This window comes from Labrus mixtus, chromosome 14 (genome assembly GCF_963584025.1).
Source record: "Labrus mixtus chromosome 14, fLabMix1.1, whole genome shotgun sequence".
NCBI classification, from domain to species: domain Eukaryota; kingdom Metazoa; phylum Chordata; class Actinopteri; order Labriformes; family Labridae; genus Labrus; species Labrus mixtus.
The window spans coordinates 1,840,620-1,862,947 of record NC_083625.1 but is presented as its reverse complement, the minus strand read 5'-3'; the positions used below and the strand labels follow the sequence as shown (position 1 = coordinate 1,862,947).

Sequence of the window (22,328 nt, the reverse complement as noted above, 5' to 3'; positions counted from 1 at the left end):
TGTGAGTGATGTGCTCAGAGCTCTTCATGACACAGTTCATAAAAACAGCAGTGTGGAGGGGAGGGGACTGGTTTTTCATCTTTACCAGTCACTTAAGACCCCTCGGACTTTGACACCAAATCCCTTTAATGGCTTATGTCTGGAATTCTGGGGGCTTAAAGCGTGTTTTTTTCTGCTTCACTGCCAGAGAACACACATTCTTACTGCATTAGGCTTTCTTTCTGCGTCTCGATGCATGTTTTATGTACGGAGCTTATGCTGAAAGTCGAGGGACAATGAATGAACTGTAGAAGCTTCAGTCCCTCCATGATCAACAACAAACATGAAACACTTAGAAAAAGTCAAAGCTCTAACTGAACTTAGTTATCATGTCACCTCCAGGTTCATATGAGACTTATTTCCATCCTATAGCTTCTCCAGGAAGCTGTAAAGAGATCCAACAAGGCTCAAATCATTCTGCTCTACATGAGCGTTAATGTCTCAAGTTAATAAACACCTTTAATGTTAAATATGAAGTGCTTAAGTATGACAGGTTATTAAACATTAACTCATAATATATCCGAACTTCTTCATTAATCAGGACGCTTTGAGGTAAAGACAGCTGCTCAGATTACTGATGTTAACATGACTTACACCTGGAGGGAAACAGGAATAAATCATGATTCAGCACTTTTATGAATATCAATGACGCTTAAAGAACAACAAAACAATGAAGAAGTAATGTCAGAGGAGGAGGATGGGAACAGAGTTTGTCTGTGATGAAGAGGAGGAGAGGTTTGACATATTTCTTGAAGGTGGAGAGTTTGGAGGGGGGGGGGGGTCTCTGATGGTTTATGGGAGTCAGTTCCAGAGGGGGGGAGCAGTGACGGAGGAGGTCCTGTCCCCCCAGGAGGACCGATGGTTAGTTCTGTGACAGGGGGTTGATATTAAGTTTGAAGTGGATACGCTGGGGGACGAGGAGCCAGTGAAGGTTTTGAAGGACGGGGGTGATGTGGTCACATGTGCAGGAGTGTGTGAGAAGACGAGCAGCAGGATTCTGGATATTGTAGTTTCCTGACTGTTTTGGACGATTAATGGACACAAACATTTAGGCTCCTGAGCGTGACGTCTCAGATTATGATTTTATTGAATCTTCAGGATGTATTTGAGTAACTGTGATGATTAAATGTATCTGTCGGTACATATAAGGTTGCTAAAAACAGATTATTTCTATCCTTTTCTCCATTGAGTTTCCTGCACCGGATCACCTCTCTGCAGACCCCAAGAGCTTCTATTTTCTGTACCTGGTTTCATGAAGTTATGCTGCAGTGATACTGGACTCTGTTTGTCCTTTAGTTCAGCCACAGGTATGTTCAGGTGTCGCCCACCTGTGCTGTTAGCTGATGTTTCATTAAATTCCAGCCCTGTGTTTTGGCTGCTTCTCTGTGTGTTTGCCTCGGAAACGCACAAAAAAAAAGAAAGGCCAGCAAATATTTATTTTTTACAATTTCTAAATTTCCTGATCTGATGACATGATCGAATCTGTGACTTAAATTTGTTATTGATTAAACAAAACATAATGCCTTCTGAATTAAATGTAGGACACAAAAACACAATTTGTTATTTTGGCCGGTGAATTTTTCCATCTACCTGCCACCTCGGCCGGTGAGTCAAAAAGTTAATTTCGGACCCTGGTTGTAAATATGTGTTTTAAACGGTAAGTTATTGGTCCTTAAGTTTGTCTCAGTGTAGAAGGAGGCAGGTGGAATGAAGACTGAAACTCCTCTGCTTACTTTACACTTCAGAGATCTCTCAGAGGCAGAAAGACGAGAAGCCCTCCTAAACAAAGTCCTTAAAAAAAACACACACACACATTCCTGAAACGCACGACGTGAAGGAGCGAGCGGCGCGCACACTCGCCATCCAAAGGCCTGATTCATGTGAAATCTCTTTCACCGCCTGCCAAGGTGCACGGGGTCAAAGTGCAGCGTGAGGCCCCGCAGACCGTTCTCTGGGCTATGAACGGACGCTCGTCGCTGCAGTGTAGTTTTTTATTTGAATGCATAACCGAACAGGTGATACGTTATTTATCTGTGGAGGCTGCAGCAGCAGAGAGCGGCGCAGTCTGAGCACTTCCTGCTGCGAGTTCTCCTCACCAAAACAACAACAACAACAACATATTTGACTGTGATTTAGTTTCTGTGTGCAGGAATAGAAGCTGCTCTGCAGATTCACAATCATCCTTTCTTTTATTCAGTGCGGCTCTGACTCACAGACTGAGTGCATCACAACACACGCAACACATGAGGAAGAAAAGGCTCATGGGATATTTTTAGACACATTTTTGACAACTATACATTTTTTTCACGATTTATTTTTTCAAAATGTTATCTACTAGCTCTCTGAAGCTGATTTCACACCTTCACTACTGAAAGTTTCAGATGGGAGGGATTGGATCTAAATCGTTATCGTCTCCATGAAGACGTTCAGACGGAGGAACATGGCGGCTATGCTTACTCGTGTAGCTTAACCATAGATCTGGATCTCGCTGTGTCCTTCTGTAGCAGTCTGAAGAACACATTCTTCAGCGACCATGAGCTGCCAGCTCGTTCCTTTTTATCCAGTTCAGATATTTTTCAGGTGGCGAGCTCGCTGGTTTTACAGTACGACGAGCTCAGCTCTGTTATTGTAGAGTTGAAAATGCGTGCTATGCTAAACTAAATCAACTAAACGAGCGTACCCACAGTGGGGCCGCCATGAACAGATATCATACTGTAGCCAGCCCTGAGTCCTGACCAGATTCTCCCAATTTACCAGTCACCCCGGATCCTGTCAGCACTGGGTGTTGTAGTTTTCTCCCAGGCAACAACTATTTTATTTAGATTTTATTTATTTTATTGCACTTAAAAAGCAAAACAAACATAATAGATCAATGGAAAAACAGACAGTACATAATGATTAGTTAATTAGCAAAATATACATTTTGAAAGAAATGTGCTGGAGGAGCCAAATAAACCCAGAGGGGCTTGTGTGGCCCTCCTAAAGAGAAACATGTAACACAGAGACATATTATTAATGTAGTCCAAACAAAAACAATAAAGCTAACAAGAACACAAACTCAATAAGGTGTAAAAGAAAGCAAAACAAGAAAGAGACAAATTAAAGAAGAGGGGAAAAAGGAAAATAAGCTCTTATGGCAGAGAATGATTATGATGGCGCGTTGGTTAATCGGCCAAGCAGGAAATAAACATCTATAGAATATAAAAAGAAAACCCCAAAGATCTGTCATTCCCTTACACATTATACCAACAACAACAGAAACATTATAAATGATGATTTGAAATGATCCGTCTGGGCTCATACGTATCGATGAGTCTCAGGTTTCTTTCAGTCCTGCGTCTCCGGGTTGCTCTGCAGCTGATTGATGAGTGTTGACATGAAGTGTTTGTTTTGGATTACGATGTCAGCTAAACGTTTCTGCTCAATCGGTTTACAAACCTTTAATGTAACTTCAGCAGACGCTCAGAGGATTCGTTGAATGAGATATCACAGTGAGACACATGAAGGAAACTCAACGATCTGTCAGCGCTGATGTTCCTGCTGCAGCCGTGTGAAAACCTTCCCCTCGCAGTCCGCCGTTCAGGAATGAAGGAAGACAGCGAGTCATATTCTGACAGCTTTATGTGTGTGTTTCTTTTAAACTGGTCGTGCCGCCCCGGGGGCCTCGCTCTGAGACTCACCGTCTTCTTGATTTGAATATCTAATGTACCAGCAGACGTTTGAGATTACACTCTGCAGGGCTGATCTTTTCCACTTTTCATTTCTTCTCGTCCTGATATGACCGTTTTATTCATGTTTATTCATGACACTTTTCTGAACAGAGAAGTTAGTAAAGACAGAAGACAGACACATTGTTTGATTTAAATATCTGTACTGTTGTTTAACCTCATTCAGTACGTTTTAAATAAAGTGGATTTATTGTGTGACTTTAAAACTGGACTTTTAAAATGTAATCGTGTTCGTCTCAGAGTCGGACTAACACACCTTGATGTAACGGTTGGGGGTAAATGACTGATTACTGGCCGAGGCGTTCTGAGCATGCTCAGTAGCTCCTAGTGGGCCGGCTTTGACCCGGAGGTCAAACAGCATCAATGTGGATAAAAAAACAAGATGAAGGTTTCAACATGGAGAGTGATAGTGAGAAACGCTCAATGGGGCTGTGGCTCAGCGGTGGAGTTGGTTGGCCTCTCAACCAGAAGGTCGGGGGTTCGATCCCCTGAAAGTCGACATATCGCCACCAAAAGTAACTGTGCTGAAAATGTTTAAAATGATTTATGAATCATTCTGCTCTTTAAAACGTACTCGGCTTGTTCATGTTTCTGCAGAAATAAACAACAAACGGGAGCAAAATAAATCATGTTTGTAAGTTAAAGGAATCCACTAGGACTTCATTTAGAGACCTTATAAATTCCTCTGTGTGCAATATCGTCCATCCATCCCAACAGTGACGCACTGTCCGCATGTCGTCAGGTGAAAGGAATGCTAACTGTCAGATAAGGCGCCGCAGAGAGGAGGCTAATGTGCACAAAGATATCTGCTCTTAACCTTTTTATGATGCAAAAGTATTATTTTATTTTCATGCGTTATCAGTTAGGAGTACAGGTTTACACGCTGAGTGTGAAAAGAGGGCAGAGAAGTGTGTGTGTGTGTGTGATTGTGTGTGATTGTTGGACCTTGAGCTGCTGTGAAATGTAGTTTGAAGCCTCGTAACTCGTGTTGAGGAATTTATACGGCGCTCTGAATGAACGTTTGTCTGACTCATCGTTCAGATATGCAGCTCGCCTCCCTGTGTGTTTGCACTCGGCCGCACGCTTTGTCAGTTTGCATTAGAGCAGCAGGCCGGCCTTGCTGTTTACCTTGGTATGTGAAACCTGGGGGAGTGTGTACATGTGTGTGTGTGTATGTGTGTGTGTGTACTTTGACTGCTATCATGTTTAAGGCTGATACAACAGCAGGCCTGCAAATTAATTTTTGACCTCTTTGATGCCTGAAACATCAGAAGAAGGCAGCGTTTTCCTCCCGGAGTTTGAGTCTGATAAGCTTCTTAAAAAACATGCAGACCATCATGTGACGGCCTCCACTGAAACACACACTTATTAATTTGTAGGGTCACACGTTATATAAGACGGATAACCCCCTCCGACTGTAAGTGGGAGGTTATAGATTAATATCACTTCAGTTTAAAATCAGTAATGACCTCCAACATGTTGTTCAAAATCTTTGCTTCACTTTTTATTTACTTTCTCTCAAAAGTTATAAAATCAATCACCTTTAAAAAAGTTTAAAAAAGAAAACGAGGTCGGACTTAAAAATATTATTAAAACATTGAACTGACTTATTTCTCATACCGACGAGCAGGGTTGATGATGTTTAACCGTTAAGTGCACGTCCCTTATTTCAGCAGACATGTTGATGTGCACAGCTGCAGGTTTTTGCACTTCCGCATCGGCTTCACACCGGAGGTCGCCACTTGGGAGTGACATGCAGGAAAGGATCCACAGGTCAGACTTGAACCCGGTCCACCTGCTTGGAGGGCGGTAACCTCAGTATATGGCCATTCTAAACGCTAGACCATCATCAGCACCTTAGCTTTGCAAGTTTTTTAACATAGCTTGACCCCCCTCAGGTGTGTTTCTTATGTTTTTAGCAGTTTGGTGGACAAACTCAGAAGTTTTGGGTTTGTATTAACATAATTTACAGCGAGCCATTTACTGAAAATAATTTACAGAAAAACCTTAAAATAAATGTGAAAATGTGGTCAGACATGTTGGTCCAGTACACCCCCCCCCCAGCCTGCAGCACTCAGCTCTGATCAGTGAGGCATGTGAGAAGCTCTACAAGTGGCTATTGAATGACTGACAGTGAAATGGAGGCTGGGCTGCTGCTGCCAGCTGGTCCTGCGCTCTGAGGAAAACGTTGACAGCGGAGCGAGGAGTTTAGGTCAGCAGCTCCTCTCGGCTCACCGACTAAAGGACGCAATTTAGAGAGAGAGAGATAGAGCGAGCACAGAGAATGAAATAATGGGATGTGGATACCCAGCCAGCCAACCAGCCGGCTTGTTTCTGCCATCGCTGTTTGGCAGAAGCCTCCCCGTCTTCCTGAGCTAAATTTAGAGCGGCGCTGAGGGGGTCTTCTCCGGGCCCCTTTCATTATTCATCAGCTGAAAAAGGAGCCAGTTGAGTTTTTCCCTTCAGCAGCGAGCAGTAGCAGCTCAGTGTTTGTGTTTGTCTGCAGTCATGAAACATCAGAGAGGCAGAAACAGGAGTACAGCTGTGAACCTGTTTCACATTATCACGTCCATCCATCTGATGTGTCTCATTCTGCTGATGCTGATTTGGACTCAGGGACGACGTGTATGAAGGCAGAGCAGCTGTTCTTTAATAAAACTCTGGTGCTTGTTTCCAACCTTCTGTCAAACATTAAATGAAGACCAACAGTATGAAGGCTGCTTCCAAGCGAACTGGACTTTGGGGGGGTGAAGCATACTCGGGCATGGTACAGATTGGTACAGAGTGTGAGTGCGCCCTAATACAATGCTGAATGGTACGATGCCATGTGATGGAATGCTGTACAATATGAAGGTTAAATCGATGCTGCACGATGTGATACTGTATGATATGACTGTATTGGATGCTGTAAGAAGTGAAGGTGCGGTACGCTGCGTTACAGTACGAGAAGAGACGCAGTGAAGGGATGCTTTGATGCTTTGTTTTGTGATGAGGTACTGTACGATACGTTTCTTTAATGGCACATTCCTCGGGATAAAGAGGAATTTAGCTGCTTGATTGCTGTATAAACCACCACACCACACACATTGTCCCCTTGAGTTCTTTAAATCCAGTGCTGCAAACACTCAGCTTCCTCTACAGTAGAATCAACAATAATCCACATGTGACCAACTGCACATTACCTCTATGAATGTTCCTAAATCTTTTATAGTTCTCATGTTCATCCTTATATTTATTTATTTATTTATCTTGGAGGTACACAGATTCCACAAACATGTTTATGGCCCCCCTTTGGGTAGGTTAGTTAACCCTAACACTTGATTGATGATTCTCTTTATATCTTTGAAACATGTCGATAAAAGCGTGCAGCAGATTTGTTGAATTTAAGAAACCAGCAGAAATAAAAACTAAAAAGCTTTTACAGCTGAAACATGAAAACGTTAGTTAGAATAAATCATAGAGCAGTTATATTTAACTTCCTAACATGATGCAGATCTTTGGCGCTCGCTCAGTTTGGTGTAAACTAAATATTAAAGCAGTTAAAGTGTGGGCTGCAGAGAGCAGGTTGTAAGGCCGCTGCAGGACCAGGGTTGCCCCAGAAACCTCCAGGCGATGCGTCAGTGCGGCCTGTGGAATGCAGCGGGCCGGTTTCCTTCTATTGTGATTGTCTACAGGACCCCCCCCCCCCCCAAACACTTCTCTGCTTCTCCCCCCTCAGAGGTGAATAGAGGACTCTGAAACACCAGACGACCCACCCCCACCCCCTCCTCACTCACACTCACTCCTCCTGAATCTGCTCTCAGACAAACAGCCCAGAGGAATCTGTGTTTCAAACTGTTTGGATGTTTAGAAACTTTACTTAAGAATTAAAACATTATATCACCTTTTGTTTTTAAAACTGGAGAAGAGATCAACAAAACGTCCTGAAACTTGATGTTTAAACTCGTCCTCATCTGAAGTTCTACCTCACAAAGATCTCCAGTTTCATCTCAGAAACTAAAACTCAAATCTTTTTGGGCATTTTTTTTAGGTTTCATTAAAAGTCTTTAAAGATTGATTATTAATCAGTCGACTGAGGTTATTAGTTTTGTGTTAAAATAAAAAGGACTCTCCTGCAGACAGCCACAAGGCCTCGTTCTCTGTTTGATTTCATCTGAAATATAAACCATGATCTAGAGCTGGGTATCATCATCAACCTCACAAATCAATTTGATTTCAGTTCTTTGGGTCACAGGTTTTCTCAGGTTTTTCCTGAGGAGGCTCCTCCTCCTCCTGCGCATGTATCTGTGCTCGCTCTCTTTGGGTTAAAAATATGACTGATCTGAAGCTTCTCAAAGATTCTCTATGTTTCAGTCATCATTTTGAAAATGACCACGTGTCTCACACACTAACATGCAAACACACAAAGACGTTCCTCACATCGTCCCTCACTTCCTGTTCCTGTCTGTGTTCCTCACCTCTGAGATTCAAACCCAGGAGATGTTGATGACGAGGTCGTGATGTTTTTGTCTGTTGCCGTGGTTACGGTCCTGTTTTTGATCTGGTTTCCTGCTTCTGTCTCCTCAGGCACACGAAGCCTCTGACGTTTGCTGACTGCATCGGGGATGAGCTGCCGGTCGGCTGGGAGGAGGCGTACGACCCCGCCGTCGGATCCTACTATGTCGACCACAACACCAGTGAGTTTCCTGTTTGTTCATATTAACTCATATCAACTTCAGAATTCGACTTTCTGAACTGATTCAGTCATTAAATATTAAGTTCCCGTGTCCACAGACGACGGCGCCCACAACCTCTGCTTCAGAGCGTTTCTCACCAGCGCTCATTGTTGCTAGGTTACTAAAGTTAAAGATAAAGATAAACTTTATTAACTTCCTGTTCCTGTGTAAACGTGACATCAGCAGCAGCTCGTCACCTGAAACTGTTCCCTCCAAAAGATGAGGCAGACAAGCGTCTCCTCCGCCATTGTTGTTGGCAAAGCTGATAACAGAAGCCCCGCCCCTTCTTGATTTTAATTGGTCAGTGAGGGAGAAGAGACATTGACGAGTGTGCCACTGCTCTAAAAGTTAAAGTCTGTTTTTAACTGAGACTGCAGCGACAAAAAACTGCTGAGAGGACGTTTTAACGTTCAAGACGGCGAGCGCTGAATTTGCCGTACACTGGTTTGATTTGAAAACAGGCGCCGTCTGTGTTCTGAAGTGTTAAAGATGTTTGATTTGTTTTCATAGCAGAGCGTTTCTCGTCAAACATTTTGATTCTGTATAACTTTAATAATTCACTCCTCTTCTTCTCTTCCTCCAGAGAGCACCCAGCTGGAGGACCCGCGGGCGCAATGGCAGCGGGAGCAGGAGTCCATGCTGCGGGACTACCTGGCGGTGGCGAGCGACGCTCTCAGCGCCCAGAAGGAGATCTACCAGGTGAAGGAGCAGAGGCTCCGCCTGGCGCAGCAGGAGTACCGGCAGCTTAACGACGCCTGGAGAGACAAGTCCACCTCGCAGACCAGCTGTGAGTACTGTGCAGCGTGCAGCGTGCAGCGTGCAGCAGGCAGCGAGAGTTCTGATTATTGATTGGTTGATATCGCTCTGACAACAGGTCAAAGGTTAAAGGTTAAAGAAACCAAAGCTACAGAAATATTTTTATTCTAATAGACAAGTTTCTGTCTTCTACTTGTCACATCAACCCGCCTCTCTTTAGAATCTAAGATGGCGTTACCTCTGGACTACGGCGATGTTTTAGTCGTGCAACGGTCGTGTGTTATTCTCGAAGCTTTCAAGTCCTGAAAGAATGAAACGATTTGACGTCTCTTGAGATTTAGTGTCTCTGTCAGGTGTTTCTAACAGGAAGAGGACGTGTTCTTTAACTTCTCTCTCTTCTCTTTCCTGCAGTGAATTCAAGATCGTCGTCCTCCAGCAAGTACGACCCCGACATCCTCAAAGCAGAGATCGCCACGGCCAAAAGTCGGGTAAGAGCGTCTGACCGATTCTTGAGTTTTTCTGAATCTGATAAAAGTTCATAGAAGAAAAAATCTGTCACTTTCAAACTAAAAGTTTAACATGACTTTCTGCCGGTCGCTGCATGAGCATGTGTACAAACTGTATCTCACCTGTGTGTATCTCACCTGTGTATCTCACCTGTGTATCTCACCTGTGTGTGTCTCACCTGTGTGTGTCTCACCTGTGTGTATCTCACCTGTGTGTATCTCACCTGTGTGTGTCTCACGTGTGTGTCTCACGTGTGTGTCTCACCTGTGTGTCTCACCTGTGTATCTCACCTGTGTGTGTCTCACCTGTGTATCTCACCTATGTGTCTCACCTGTGTTTCTCACCTGTGTGTGTCTCACCTGTGTTTCTCACCTGTGTGTGTCTCACCTGTGTGTGTCTCACCTGTGTGTCTCACCTGTGTGTCTCACCTGTGTGTCTCACCTGTGTGTCTCACCTGTGTTTCTCACCTGTGTGTGTCTCACCTGTGTGTCTCACCTGTGTTTCTCACCTGTGTGTGTCTCACCTGTGTGTCTCACCTGTGTCTCTCAGGTGAACAAACTGAAGCGGGACCTGGCCTGTATGAAGCAGGAGCTGCTGTATAAAGAACAAGGCTACGAGACCCTCAAAGAGTAAGTGCTGTACCCTGACTCCTTCACACTCCTCTCCCTGTTTCCTCTCTCCTTGCTCCGCCCTCTCCCCGCTGCCGGGCGCTCTGACCCCTATACGTGTTGACAGCAGACTTTTTGGACGCCACTGGCGCCCTGATTTAATGTGACGAGCAGAGCAGGACAGTCAGAATGTGATGTGAATAGTAAGTGAATGTGTGACCTTCCCTCAGTGGACACTCTCTGATCCTGCTCCAAGACTCCTCCCACTCTGCTTCTCTGGAGGGAGGTCTCGTGTGTGCGGCCTTCTCTCGAAGGTTAACGCAGGTAACCATATGTCCCCGAGCGAGGTCACTTTTATAAATATCGTCCTCTGGTCAACCAGAAGTCTGAAACTCACAGACTGATTTAGATGTAGTTGTGCGTTGGCGTGTCTGCCTATCTCTGCAAAGCTCCGCCCACAAACATTCGATGTCACTGTGATTTCTAAGTTCGTTATATCCGCAGTTTGTGGGACCGGCACCATCTCTTCTCGCATGTGTTCAGGTAACCATGGCGACTGAAACCGAGCGTGTTATGTCGGAGTTGGAGATGATGCATATCGAGCAGCGGTGGATTTTTCTGCAAAGAAGAAAAGAGAGGAGACATCGTTGAATCAGTCGATGTGGAGGGTACCCAGCCGACCAATCACAGGACTTGAAGTTACAGACCTATGAGACCTATGAGAGCCTGAAGCACAGCTCTTCTGTTTCTAGATTTTTTTTCTGAGGATTTCTGTAAACATGGCGGCCGACACAACCGTTAGTCTGCCCGGCGCCCCCTTCAGCTCAGTCTTAAAAGTATTTTTATTAAATTATTTTTTTTGCAAAGTTTTAAATTAGATTAAATAAATAATCATGACATGAAGAGCTCGTGTTTAACCAAACGCCACTGACTGATTGTTGCGGCGGTCTCTGACCAGCAGCGGTCCTTCGATATCGTTCATTCGCTCCTGGTCGTGTCTGACATGCAGGTGTCCTTCCTTTTGGTCCTCACTGCTGTGAGCACCACCTGTGGGCTGTTGTTGTCATGTGCATGTGGAGCGAGGTCTTTTAAATCCATGATGAGCGTGTGAACAGAAACATAAATAAATGTCTTTTAAGTCATCAGTGTTCTCGTGCAGGTTCGGGAGAATCTGCTCATTGAGCGATTGCCTCATTATTGTCTTCACACATTCCTCCCCGTCATGACACACGATCACCGCTTTGAAGGACACGCTGAAAGAAACCACAGAAGAAGAATGTGGAAGGGAAACACTCCTTGTTTGTGACCTACTTCTCCCGCTCTGTGACTCAGGAATGTTGTGCTTCTTCTTCTCTCTCAATTTTTGTGTGTGTGTTTTGAAATCCTCCACGCCGCGCGGCCTCCGTGCCGCAAGGACGCCGCTGGGTGTTGAATTAAACAGGAATGTCCGGTCTGTTTGTCTTGCCTCCCGCGGCTCAGAGAGAGAGAGAGAGAGTGTCAGAGGATTAGTGAGGAGCTGAGGCAGAGCGGCCCGGCAGCATTCCTCCGTGACTTTCCTCTCCTCTTACAGTCATCAGACGGCGTTCAGCAGCCAATCGCTGTTAACGGACATACGAATGCGCTCAGGCTGGAATGCAGCAACTCTGCTCCCGATGAAATTTCACTAAATACTTCTTCATGAGAGAGTTTCAAAAACAGAATAAAGTCAGAAGCCGCCTTCAGTGGGTCTGATTTCTCAGTTTGAGGCGTTGATGGCGTTGATGGCGTTGATGGCGTGATGGTTCCCAACATGACGGTCATATGATGTTTCACTCGGTCACAACATCATGAACACGACAGAGAGGCAGAAAAATACTCAAAACATTGTTCACTTTTTTAGATATTCCTCCAGTTGTTTGTGAGGTGTGGCACTGGTTCCCAACCTGGGGGTCCTGGACCCCACGGGGGCCGCCGTGGACCTCCCCAGTGCACGTTATTGTTTCTGCTCTGAGGTTATCAAATAAGATCTTTACATGAAGTAAAACCATGACAGCACACTCCCTGGATAGTTTATACAAAGACCTTTCTGTTTTTTCAATAAAAACTTTATTAGTTCATCTCTGTCGTATCATTTATTTATTTCCGATCGGGTCCTTGGGGGTCCTGGCTTTTCTGAGATACAGGTAGGGGGGGGCTCCAAGGAGAAAAGGGAACCACGACCTATGGGATGTTTTTTCTTCTTCAGGACTTCAAAGATGAAACCAACAATTCATTTTCTATTGCTTGTTCGGATGTCTGGTTGCCATAGCAACAGGCTGAGCAGTTCGCCCCAGACATCAATAAATAATAATAATAATAACAACTTGATTTGTAGTGTTTATAAACAGCTTTGAGATGTCTGAAGAAGAGTAGAAACGCTCTCACGACAGCGTCAGGTGGTCTGATGAAAACACGACCTCACTCTTCACACGTCAGAGAGCGAAGAACTTCAAACTGTTTCAGTGAAAAGTTCCCGTTCAGCCCGTTCACGTTCTCTCTTTCTCTTTTTCTCTCTTTCTCTTTTTCTCTCTTTCTCTCTTTCTCTTCCAGAGAAACATTTCATTGTGTCATTTAATAATAAAAAAATGTCTCTGCATATTTGAGACTCAGAGGATTACTTTCCTCCTCCTCCCTCCCTCGCTCACTTCACCTCATTCCCTCTGCACCTTGTTTTCTCTCCCTCTCTCTCTCTCTCTCTCTCTCTCTCCCTCTCTCTCTCTCTCCCTCTCTATGTCTCTCTCCCTCTCTCTCTCTCACTTCCCCCCCTCCTCCCCCTCTGAAGAATGTGGAGGGACCTGTTATTCTGATGCATGCATGACTTGCTGATGGCATGCTGCTGCTGCGTCTGATGGCGGTTTCCTGCAGCGTCTCTCGTCCCTCCGCTCTCCCTGCAGCTCGCTCTTTCCACAAACACGATCTCACGTCTCGTACCTGAACGCCTCACGTCAGGCGAACAAGATGGTGACAGAAAGTAAAAACATTTGACCCGTTAATCCGACTGATGATCATTTCCTGATTGTTTTTATAAATGCTCTTCTACCTGGTCGTCAGTGGAACAACAACGCTGATGTGTGATCTTCATGTTCTGTTTCTGATTCTGTTTCAAATGAAGGATTGATGTGTTTCAGATGAATTACTCCACCCAGCATCACAGTGATGTTCCTGGACGACTTTTATTAAAAGAAATGTAAATTCAGGCCAAATTTCTAATCTAGACTTGGGCACAATTAATTAGAAAATGTCTGCAAGTAAACGATGTCATATTGTTAGCAGAGTGTGGCTAACGTTAGCACCGCAGCCTTCAGTCGTCCACATGTCTGTGCTGAATGTGGTTACGCTTTGCTTCAGTTGATTTGACAGTTTAATGGGACACAGCCGACACGGTGGTTCAGTGGTCAGCGAGGAGGTTCCTGGTTTAAATCCCCGTCTGTCAGGAGTCTCTCTGTGAGGAGGTTCCTGGTTTGAATCCCCGTCTGTCAGGAGTCTCTCTGCGAGGAGGTTCCTGGTTTGAATCCCCGTCTGACAGGAGCCTCTCTGCGAGGAGGTTCCTGGTTTGAATCCCCGTCTGTCAGGAGTCTCTCTGTGAGGAGGTTCCTGGTTTGAATCCCCGTCTGACAGGAGCCTCTCTGCGAGGAGGTTCCTGGTTTGAATCCCCGTCTGACAGGAGCCTCTTTGCGAGGAGGTTCCTGGTTTGAATCCCCGTCTGTCAGGAGTCTCTCTGGGAGGAGGTTCCTGGTTTGAATCCCCGTCTGACAGGAGCCTCTCTGCGAGGAGGTTCCTGGTTTGAATCCCCGTCTGACAGGAGCCTCTCTGCGAGGAGGTTCCTGGTTTGAATCCCTGTCTGACAGGAGTCTCTCTGTGAGGAGGTTCCTGGTTTGTGGAGTCTGCATGTTCTCTCCGTGCATGTCTGGGTCCTCTCCGGGTACTCCGGCTGTCAGTGCTGTGATTGGCTGGTGGCCTGAATGGGACAGATCAGTATAGATGATGGAGGGGTGGAGAATACTATTAAACCACTCTGCTCCCATGAGACACTTTCTGTTCTCTGGTCTCAATGATCAGGGGCGTAGATAAATCTGACGGCGTTCTTTAAAGAGAAGAAGGGGAACTTCCTGTATTCTTTGCCGTGGACGGTCAGAGCTCGCAGTCTGAGAAAAGTGAATGAGTAATGTTTCTGTTTGCAGAGAAGCCAGCTGAGCGAGTGTTTGTATCGAGTGTTTGTATAAACCCGTGGTCACAGCTGGCAGCGTCACTCCTCAGAGTAACCATGAGTCAGAGTGTTTCTGTAACGCAGCGCGCTCGTCTGGTGACCGGGGGACATTTAGTCTGCTGAACTTCTACTGTACTGACTCATCGTCTTTCTGTCTCTCTCCTCCAGGATCGACCAGAAGGTGTCCAACAGCCCGTATGGCTTCAAGCTGCAGGAGGCGCAGGCCATCCTCAGCGAGGTCCGCTCCATCAGGGACGCCATCAGCTCCGGGGAGAAGGAGAAACAGGAGCTCATGCAGGTAATAAGACTGGAGGTCAAGTGACTTAAAAACACTTTTTACTCAGAGATAATACGACCAAAACAAACTCTGAACCCCACAGCAGCTGACACAAAAAAATCAATAAATCAAGACAGTTTCACTTTTTACAAGATTAGAATGAAATCCTTAAAGACAGTGATAGTGACAGAGAGCAGCTCAGTGAATTAAAGCACCACAGAAGAAGAAGAGTTCTGACTAAGTTTCACTACTTTGTACTTCTCGATATCACACATTTTAAAAATGTTACAGTCTCAGTTTTTAATGATCGATGATATCTAAAAGAACCAGAGCTTTAAAAAAAAACTTGAGTGAAGGAGAGAACAAATGCAACGGCGGGTGAACACATTTGTTGCTCGCTGACGGTAAAGTAAATCGCTGTCATTTTTTTAAAGAAAGCGTACATTTACATTGTTGTTGATTTTTTTTAGCTGTTTTCTTCTTAAATGATGTGACATCGAACCCCGCTCCAAAAACAAAGAACTTTCTCTGTAAAGGTGTCATGAGGAGAACAGAACACTAACAGAGAATTCTCCACCAGCCTCTTTATGTTACTGTTTGGATTGAGAGCCCCCTGGTGGTGGAGTTTACAAACTGCACCTTTAAGATAATAAAGAATCGTACATGAAGGTCGCCCTCAATGATAAAAAGTCATATTTTATTTTCCTGAGCGGCTACATTTTATTTCACCTCTCCTCGGGAATCCTGCTCGGCATGTTCTCGGTCCGCCCGCACATACCCGGGTTAGACGTCCCCAGAGCTTAATCGATCCAGAGGGGATTTAAAGATGCACACGAGCAGGAAGACAAGAGATTTACATGCAAAATAAAAGAAAGACAGAACAGATAACATGAAATATTAAACAGAGTTTATTCAGAGACTTAGTGACAGAGGAGGAGCTGGATTCATCAAATCAAATGAACGAGGTCGACACCTCCTGATCAGATCCCTGAACCTCCTCATTGATTTAACGTCATACAGATGAGCAGCTTCTCTGCTCAGAATAACTCGTAGCTGTGGCTCAATTATTTCAGCAGCTTCTCTCCTGGCTGCGGTTCATAAACATCCTGGTACTTGAGACTGCAGATCAGAGCCAGAGCTCTGTTGGATGATCAGGATTCAAGTCGAAACCAAAGATCTGTCTGCAGTCCGCTGCCTGAGTCCACTCATCCACACTTCCTGGCTGCAGTGTGCATTAAAGTTGCATGATGGGATTTGGAGGCTGCAGGTGTGCAGAGGAAACATGTTTACTGACGGTTTCTGCTTCTGATGCAGCTTCATGCAAACTGCGCCACGTTGTTTCAACACTTCATGTCTTTGATGCAGAAAATATAAAGGAACAATTTATAAACACTGAATCAGCATTTTAGAGTCCAGTCCTGCATCACACACCTCACTGCAGACGGTCGTCTTTCACACTGACTCTTACTTACTTACTTAAACATTACATTGATCTGTTTTGACTTTGGCAAGCAGACAGTCCGTCTAATATGGACGTGATAAACGCTAAAGTAACATTTAGAAGACTTCGGCTGTGACATTGATCAGGTGTTAGAAGCATGCAGACATTAAATGTGTTATTAAGAGGACGTTTGTAGCTCTGTGAGTGTGTTTGTTTTGCAGGTAGAGAGAGAGTTCAATAATACATCGTCTGCTCCGAGGACTCCCTCTCTCCTCCCCCTCCCTCGCCCGTTACCATCTGCAGCTGACAGCTCAGTCTGTGTGTGTGTGTGTGTGTGTGTGTGTGTGTGTGTGTGTGTGTGTGTGTGTGTGTGTGTGTGTGTGTGTGTGTGTGTGTGTGTGTGTGTGTGTGTGTGTGTGTGTGTGTGTGTGTGTGTGTGTGTGTGTGTGTGTGTGTGTGTGTGTGTGTGTGTGTGTGTGTGTGTGTGTGTGTGTGTGTGTGTGTGTGTGTGTGTATATATCTGTGTGTGTGTGTGTGTGTGTGTGTGTGTGTATGTGTGTGTGTGTGTGTGTGTGTGTGTGTGTCTGTGTCTGTGTATATATCTGTGTGTGTGTGTGTGTGTGTCTGTGTCTGTGTCTGTGTCTGTGTGTGTGTGTGTGTGTGTGTGTGTGTGTGTGTGTGTGTGTGTGTGTGTGTGTGTGTGTGTGTGTGTGTGTGTGTGTGTGTGTGTGTGTGTTGATTTAAACGTGATCGCTTCAGGTCGTTAAGGTGTTTGTTTTTTACTCAAAGCTTCCATAACTCAGTCTGATTAGAGTCTGATCACTCAGAGACGTGTGGCGTATAGAGAAGCCTCGCCAGCAGAACCGTTGATGTCCTGTGGTACAGCGTGCTAACATGGCGCTTGTCTCTTCTGCTGAGCAACGCAGTTTTCTCCTGGTGGGACGCTGAGTCGCAGCGCTCGTCAATGTCACTTTTTGCCGAAGCAGCTTTTTATGACTTTTTCCCTCCTCGACTCGTATAAACACGCAGACCGCTCCACAGGCGCTCCCAGACGTTTTTACCCCCAGACGAGATCACGGGGGACGTGTCTCTGTGTGATCGGGCCTTCAGCTAGGATTTAATTAAAGATAAAGATAAACTTTATTGATCCCCCATGGGGAAACAGGAAAATAACAAGAAGTTAAAAATCAAACATCAGTTAAATAAAGGGAGAAAAAATACAATAATAGAATAATACAAGGTATGTACACTTCCACTTGTGGAAAGACTTATTAATTAATGAATTAATCATTTATATTTTAAACACAGATTTAAACGTTGCCTTTATGCTAATACTAAACTAAACACAGCCTCAGGAAGAGTACGGGAGACGTCTGACGGGACGTTTAAAGACGCTGAATATTCAAACAGTTATTTTTCTGCTCCGTCTGAAGAGCGGAGATAAGGTGCGTTCCTTCAGAACGAGCTGCAGAGTCGTGTTAGATTTTCATCTGGGCTGTGGAGATGAAAGGACGTCTGCTGCTGCTGCATCATCACACACACACAGGAGGTCTGATGTTTCCTCGTTGCCCTGAGCGACTCTAACTTTATTATTCCTGTTTCACTCCCCTGAGAGTCTCTGCGTTTTATTGTCTCTGTGTCCTTAATCACGTCCTATTTTTACTCTCTGGGTTCCTGCTGCAGTGTCCCACTTTCCCCCCCTGCACTTTGTCTGTGTTGTGATTCCTGTTTGTCTCGTGCAGAAACTGGCCGTGTTGAAGGACGGCTTCCAGCTGGACTCAGGCTCCCAGCAGGAGCTGTGGGGCAGCAGTCCCTCGCTCGCCAACTCCGAGCTGTCCATCCCTCCACTCTACTCGGACGCCGGCTCCCAGACCGACATCCCTGCTGAGGTACGCTTCTAAACTAACTGGGTCACAAAGGTCAAAGAGAAGATGACAGAACCTGTTCACTTTAAAGAGACGGACTCTTCACCGGGCTGAGTCCCAAACCAAAACCTTTATGTTCATCCAGAACGGGCTTTTTAAAGTAATTTGGTTTGCTGTGCTTTGGCGCCCTCCAAAGGTCTCTGCGTGCAACACACCCAGTGCTGTTAACTCCTCCCCCTCTGAGACGGCATGCATGTGTTGACAATCAGAGGGCGGAGAAGTCGACAAAGACGTCGTGAGAAACTGAATAACCACATCGACTGATGACTTTATGCCATGGCTAAATATCTACTTTGAGGAGGGGTCGTTGATTACATGCTTAGATTTTTTTACCCTTTGGAGGAACACGACCCACACGTTGGGAATCACTGGACTAGTTTCTGAAAGAGCTCAAACTTTCCAGCAGTGAACCTGTGTGTTAAACGTTTAATAACTGATGTTTCTGTTTTTTTTCTGTGTTTGTTTTCAGTTCATGACGAGCACCAACAAACTGGCCGAGAAGGTTCGTCTGAGCCTGAAGTACGAGGAGGCCAAGAGAAGGTACAACAGACTTTTTACTGATCCTCATGTTTATGGAGTTTTTTCTGTCTGCTGTTAGTGGAGGAAAAGATTTTATTTATTTATTTGTTTGTTTATTTATCATGGACATACAGTGACATTGGTGCTGTAACATTTAACCATGCACAAGTTCCAGATGCACTGCTGAGCGTTTATAGCAACACCTGTCCACAGGAGGCTTTTAGAAACAACAGAGATAAAGATAAAAAGGGTAAGAAAAAGAAAACAGTTCAGTTATGAATGCAACAGTTACAGAGAGAGAAATATAGGACAGACATTTGTGAGCTCATGTGGGTTTAAAGGGAGGCAGACATGTAACGGGGCGCTTTGACTGTCCAGATGTTTCAAAGAGAATCTAACTTTGGTCGCTGGTGATCGTCGGCGGAATGAATCTCAGACGGCTCAGAGATCAGATCGTTAAAGGTTTAATCTGGGATTTCTCAGGATCGCCACCATCGAGGTCCAGATCGCCAAACTGGACAGCGAGGCGTGGCCGGGACTGCTGGACCCGGAGCGAGACCGCCTGATCCTGATCAACGAGAAGGAGGAGCTTCTGAAGGAGCTGCAGTACATCAGCCCGCGCCAACGCTTGCAGCCCAACGACGCCGAGAAGCTGGAGACGGAGAAGAAGCGTCTGGAGAGAGACCTGCAGGCGGCGAGGGACAACCAGAGCAAAGCCCTGACCGAGAGGTGAGACACTTTGTCCTCTAACGGGACACGAGCTGACAAACACAAAGTTTAACTAGAGTACGATCCACCGCTCCAGGTCGAGTCACGCTCGCTCTCACAGCTCGCCTTACTGCGACGCAACGTCTCGTGTTGAAAATGAACCCAGGAGAAGTCGTGTTGAGACATTTAAATACAACCACAATCCTCCAAACGAGAGGAAAGAAAACAGTTTTTATCTTTGTTTCTGAAGCTGAACGAGCTCGAGCAGGAGCTCAGAGGCACAGAGAAGGTCACGCCGCTGATGACAGCATCGTGATGTGTTTAACTCTCTTCACCTGCTGATAAAGCGGTGACCTTCAGTTGACCTTCAGCGTGTGTTTGACCTTCAGCATGTGTTTGACCTTCAGAGATGTCAAACCTCCTCCATGATTATTAACAGTTAGAGATGAACGTGTCAGACTCTTCTCCTCTATTTACAATTCTTAACTCAGCAGCAGATGAAGAACCACTAAGATCCAGCACCCCCTCCCCCCTCCAACCCCCCCCCGTCCCCGTCCCCCTTTAACAGGACTGTCGTTGTTCGGCGCTCAGGTCAGACTCTACCTGAGCTCAGTCTCTCTCTTTCAGTCTCGTCTCGTGTTCCTGAAACCTGAGAGGCTCACAAAGAAACCTCTCGTAGTCCTCCTACACACACACACACACACACACACACACACACACACACACACACACACACACACACACACACACACACACACACAGGGTCCTTGACTGCAGTAAAGTCTTTGATTCGTTTTGGAGGCTATAAACGCCCACGCAGGTTTTTCATCGGGGATCCGGTCTGACCTTCACTCAGGTTGGAAAAAGATTTCTGCGGATTGTGTGAGCTCATAACGACAATGTGAAATGTGTGAGTCGAGGAGGGAGGGGGACAGAAGACGCACATGAACACACCGTCTCTGACCCGTTATAAAAAACACAGAAAACCCACAACAGCTGCTTTTATTACTGGGAGATGTTCAGGGACGGTCAGGTGTGATAAGGCTGTGACGACCGCCCTAACGCACACTCACACACAGATACTGCTTCATCGCTCCATCGAAACTCCACCGCCGAGCGTACGATGTACAAATGTTGATGTTTCATCTTATGTGTTCAAACTGTACGAGTGAAATCAGGACGGAGGATTCACAACCGTCAGTAAACAGATTAAACAGACATGCCTGCTGTTGCCATGGTGATTTCAAATGCTGTCCGTTAGTTGTGCAGGCACAATCAGGAAAATAAAAGCCCTGAGGTCGCGGCTCTGCTCTCGCTGTGTGAGTGCGTGCAGACGTACAAACAACATTTCGAACATGACAGAAATTAATCCGACCGGTTTGGATCAGCTGATCGAGTCGTGACCCGCGTCCTCGAGCCCCGTTGCACGACTAATGACACACGATCGGGCTGAAAAGCATGCTGGATTTAAAATCAGTTATGCGATTGAAATCACACAGAAACGATCCCCCGTCTTCATAGATTCATGTTTCTAGGGTCAGTGTAACAACGATGACAGTGAAACTCTAAATAATCCAGAAGAGTTTTGATTTATTGATCTGGTGTTTTAATCAAGCTGACGGCGAGCTGCGACGTGAAGACGGACTGGAGGTATTTTGACGCCACTCTTTTACATTTAACCATCGAGCATTTGGAATAAGATCCAGTTTTACTTCATAGCTGTCTCAGTCTCATTACTCAACGTGAGCTGGAGGAAGTACACAATGTTACCTTTAGTTTAATATAATATAAAACCGCTTTAAGTCCTTTTGACCTCTAAAAACAGACATCCTCAAACTGTTCTCGTCCTCGTCAGCGAGTGAGTAGAAGAAGAGAAACGATAAATCTGAGCGGACATTTGACCCCAGCAGCGAGCGGTCTGTAACCTGATCAAAACACTTCCCCCTCTTTGGCCTGTTTCCATCCAAACCACAGCTCCCAGTAAAAGCTTCTATGGACCAGTTTCCTCTGAGACAAAGCTCAAACACACAGATCACAGCGCCGTCACCTGAGCACAAAGCAGCGGCTCAAACGGCGGCCTCCATGTCCTCCTCTCTTCTTAAAGTGTTCATGAAGGATTTCATTTTCCTCCTTCAGGTGGTCAGAGCTCCACCTTTAGTTTATCGCCTCCTGATCGAGTGTTCTCATGTGTGTGTTTTCAGGCTGAGACTTCACTGTAAGAGGAACAAGCTGGTGAGGGAGCTGGAGGAGACGGTTCGACTCGCCTCGTCACTGCACACTCAACTCAAAAGGTTTGTTCACCTCATCATCACCAGTTCATTTTATTTTTTTAAGATTTATTTTTTGGGCTTTTTTGCCTTAAATGGAGAGTTGGTAGAGTCTGAAATCAGAGCGAGAGAGAGAGTGGTATGACATGCAGGAAAGGAGCCACAGGTGGGATTCGAACCCGGGCCGACCGCTTGGAGGACTACAGCCTCTGTACATGGAGCGCGCACACTAACCACTGACCCACCATCGCCCCAAGGGTTCATCTTGAACCTTTCAACTTCTTCACTCAGCAGCAGCATCACAGCCACCGTTTGAGAGAGCACGTAAAGATGGAGTCAGCAGCTTTTCTCCTTCAAAATAAAATACAGACTTATGTAGGGACCTTCAAAATAAAAGACAGACTTCTCCTAAAGTGAAGCTGCTCCATCGTCCCTTCTGGGCCTCCATACATGTGTGTGGTGGTGACTGTGTCTGCAGAGACTCTGTCCTCTGACTGGATTTTACTGTTCTGCTTTGTTCTGGTCGACACGGGATGTTTGTGGGCGGAGCTGGTGTGTTTCCTCCAGCCAATGACAGCGCAGCAGGTGAGTTTAGGAGTGGATACAATTCAGT

General features: G+C 45.6%; 1 protein-coding gene across 1 annotated transcript in view; it reads left to right on the top strand.

Moving 5' to 3' along the window:
* The window catches only part of wwc1 (WW and C2 domain containing 1), a 37,027-nt gene that overhangs the window by 3,629 nt on the left and 11,070 nt on the right, over window positions 1-22,328 (top strand). Inside the window, exons 2-10 of the mRNA XM_061056114.1 lie at window positions 8,334-8,443; window positions 9,066-9,269; window positions 9,650-9,726; window positions 10,295-10,374; window positions 14,747-14,876; window positions 18,039-18,185; window positions 18,691-18,761; window positions 19,224-19,469; window positions 21,650-21,739. Of these exons, the coding sequence (XP_060912097.1) occupies window positions 8,334-8,443; window positions 9,066-9,269; window positions 9,650-9,726; window positions 10,295-10,374; window positions 14,747-14,876; window positions 18,039-18,185; window positions 18,691-18,761; window positions 19,224-19,469; window positions 21,650-21,739 (1,155 nt within the window). The remainder of the gene's footprint in view (window positions 1-8,333; window positions 8,444-9,065; window positions 9,270-9,649; window positions 9,727-10,294; window positions 10,375-14,746; window positions 14,877-18,038; window positions 18,186-18,690; window positions 18,762-19,223; window positions 19,470-21,649; window positions 21,740-22,328) is intronic.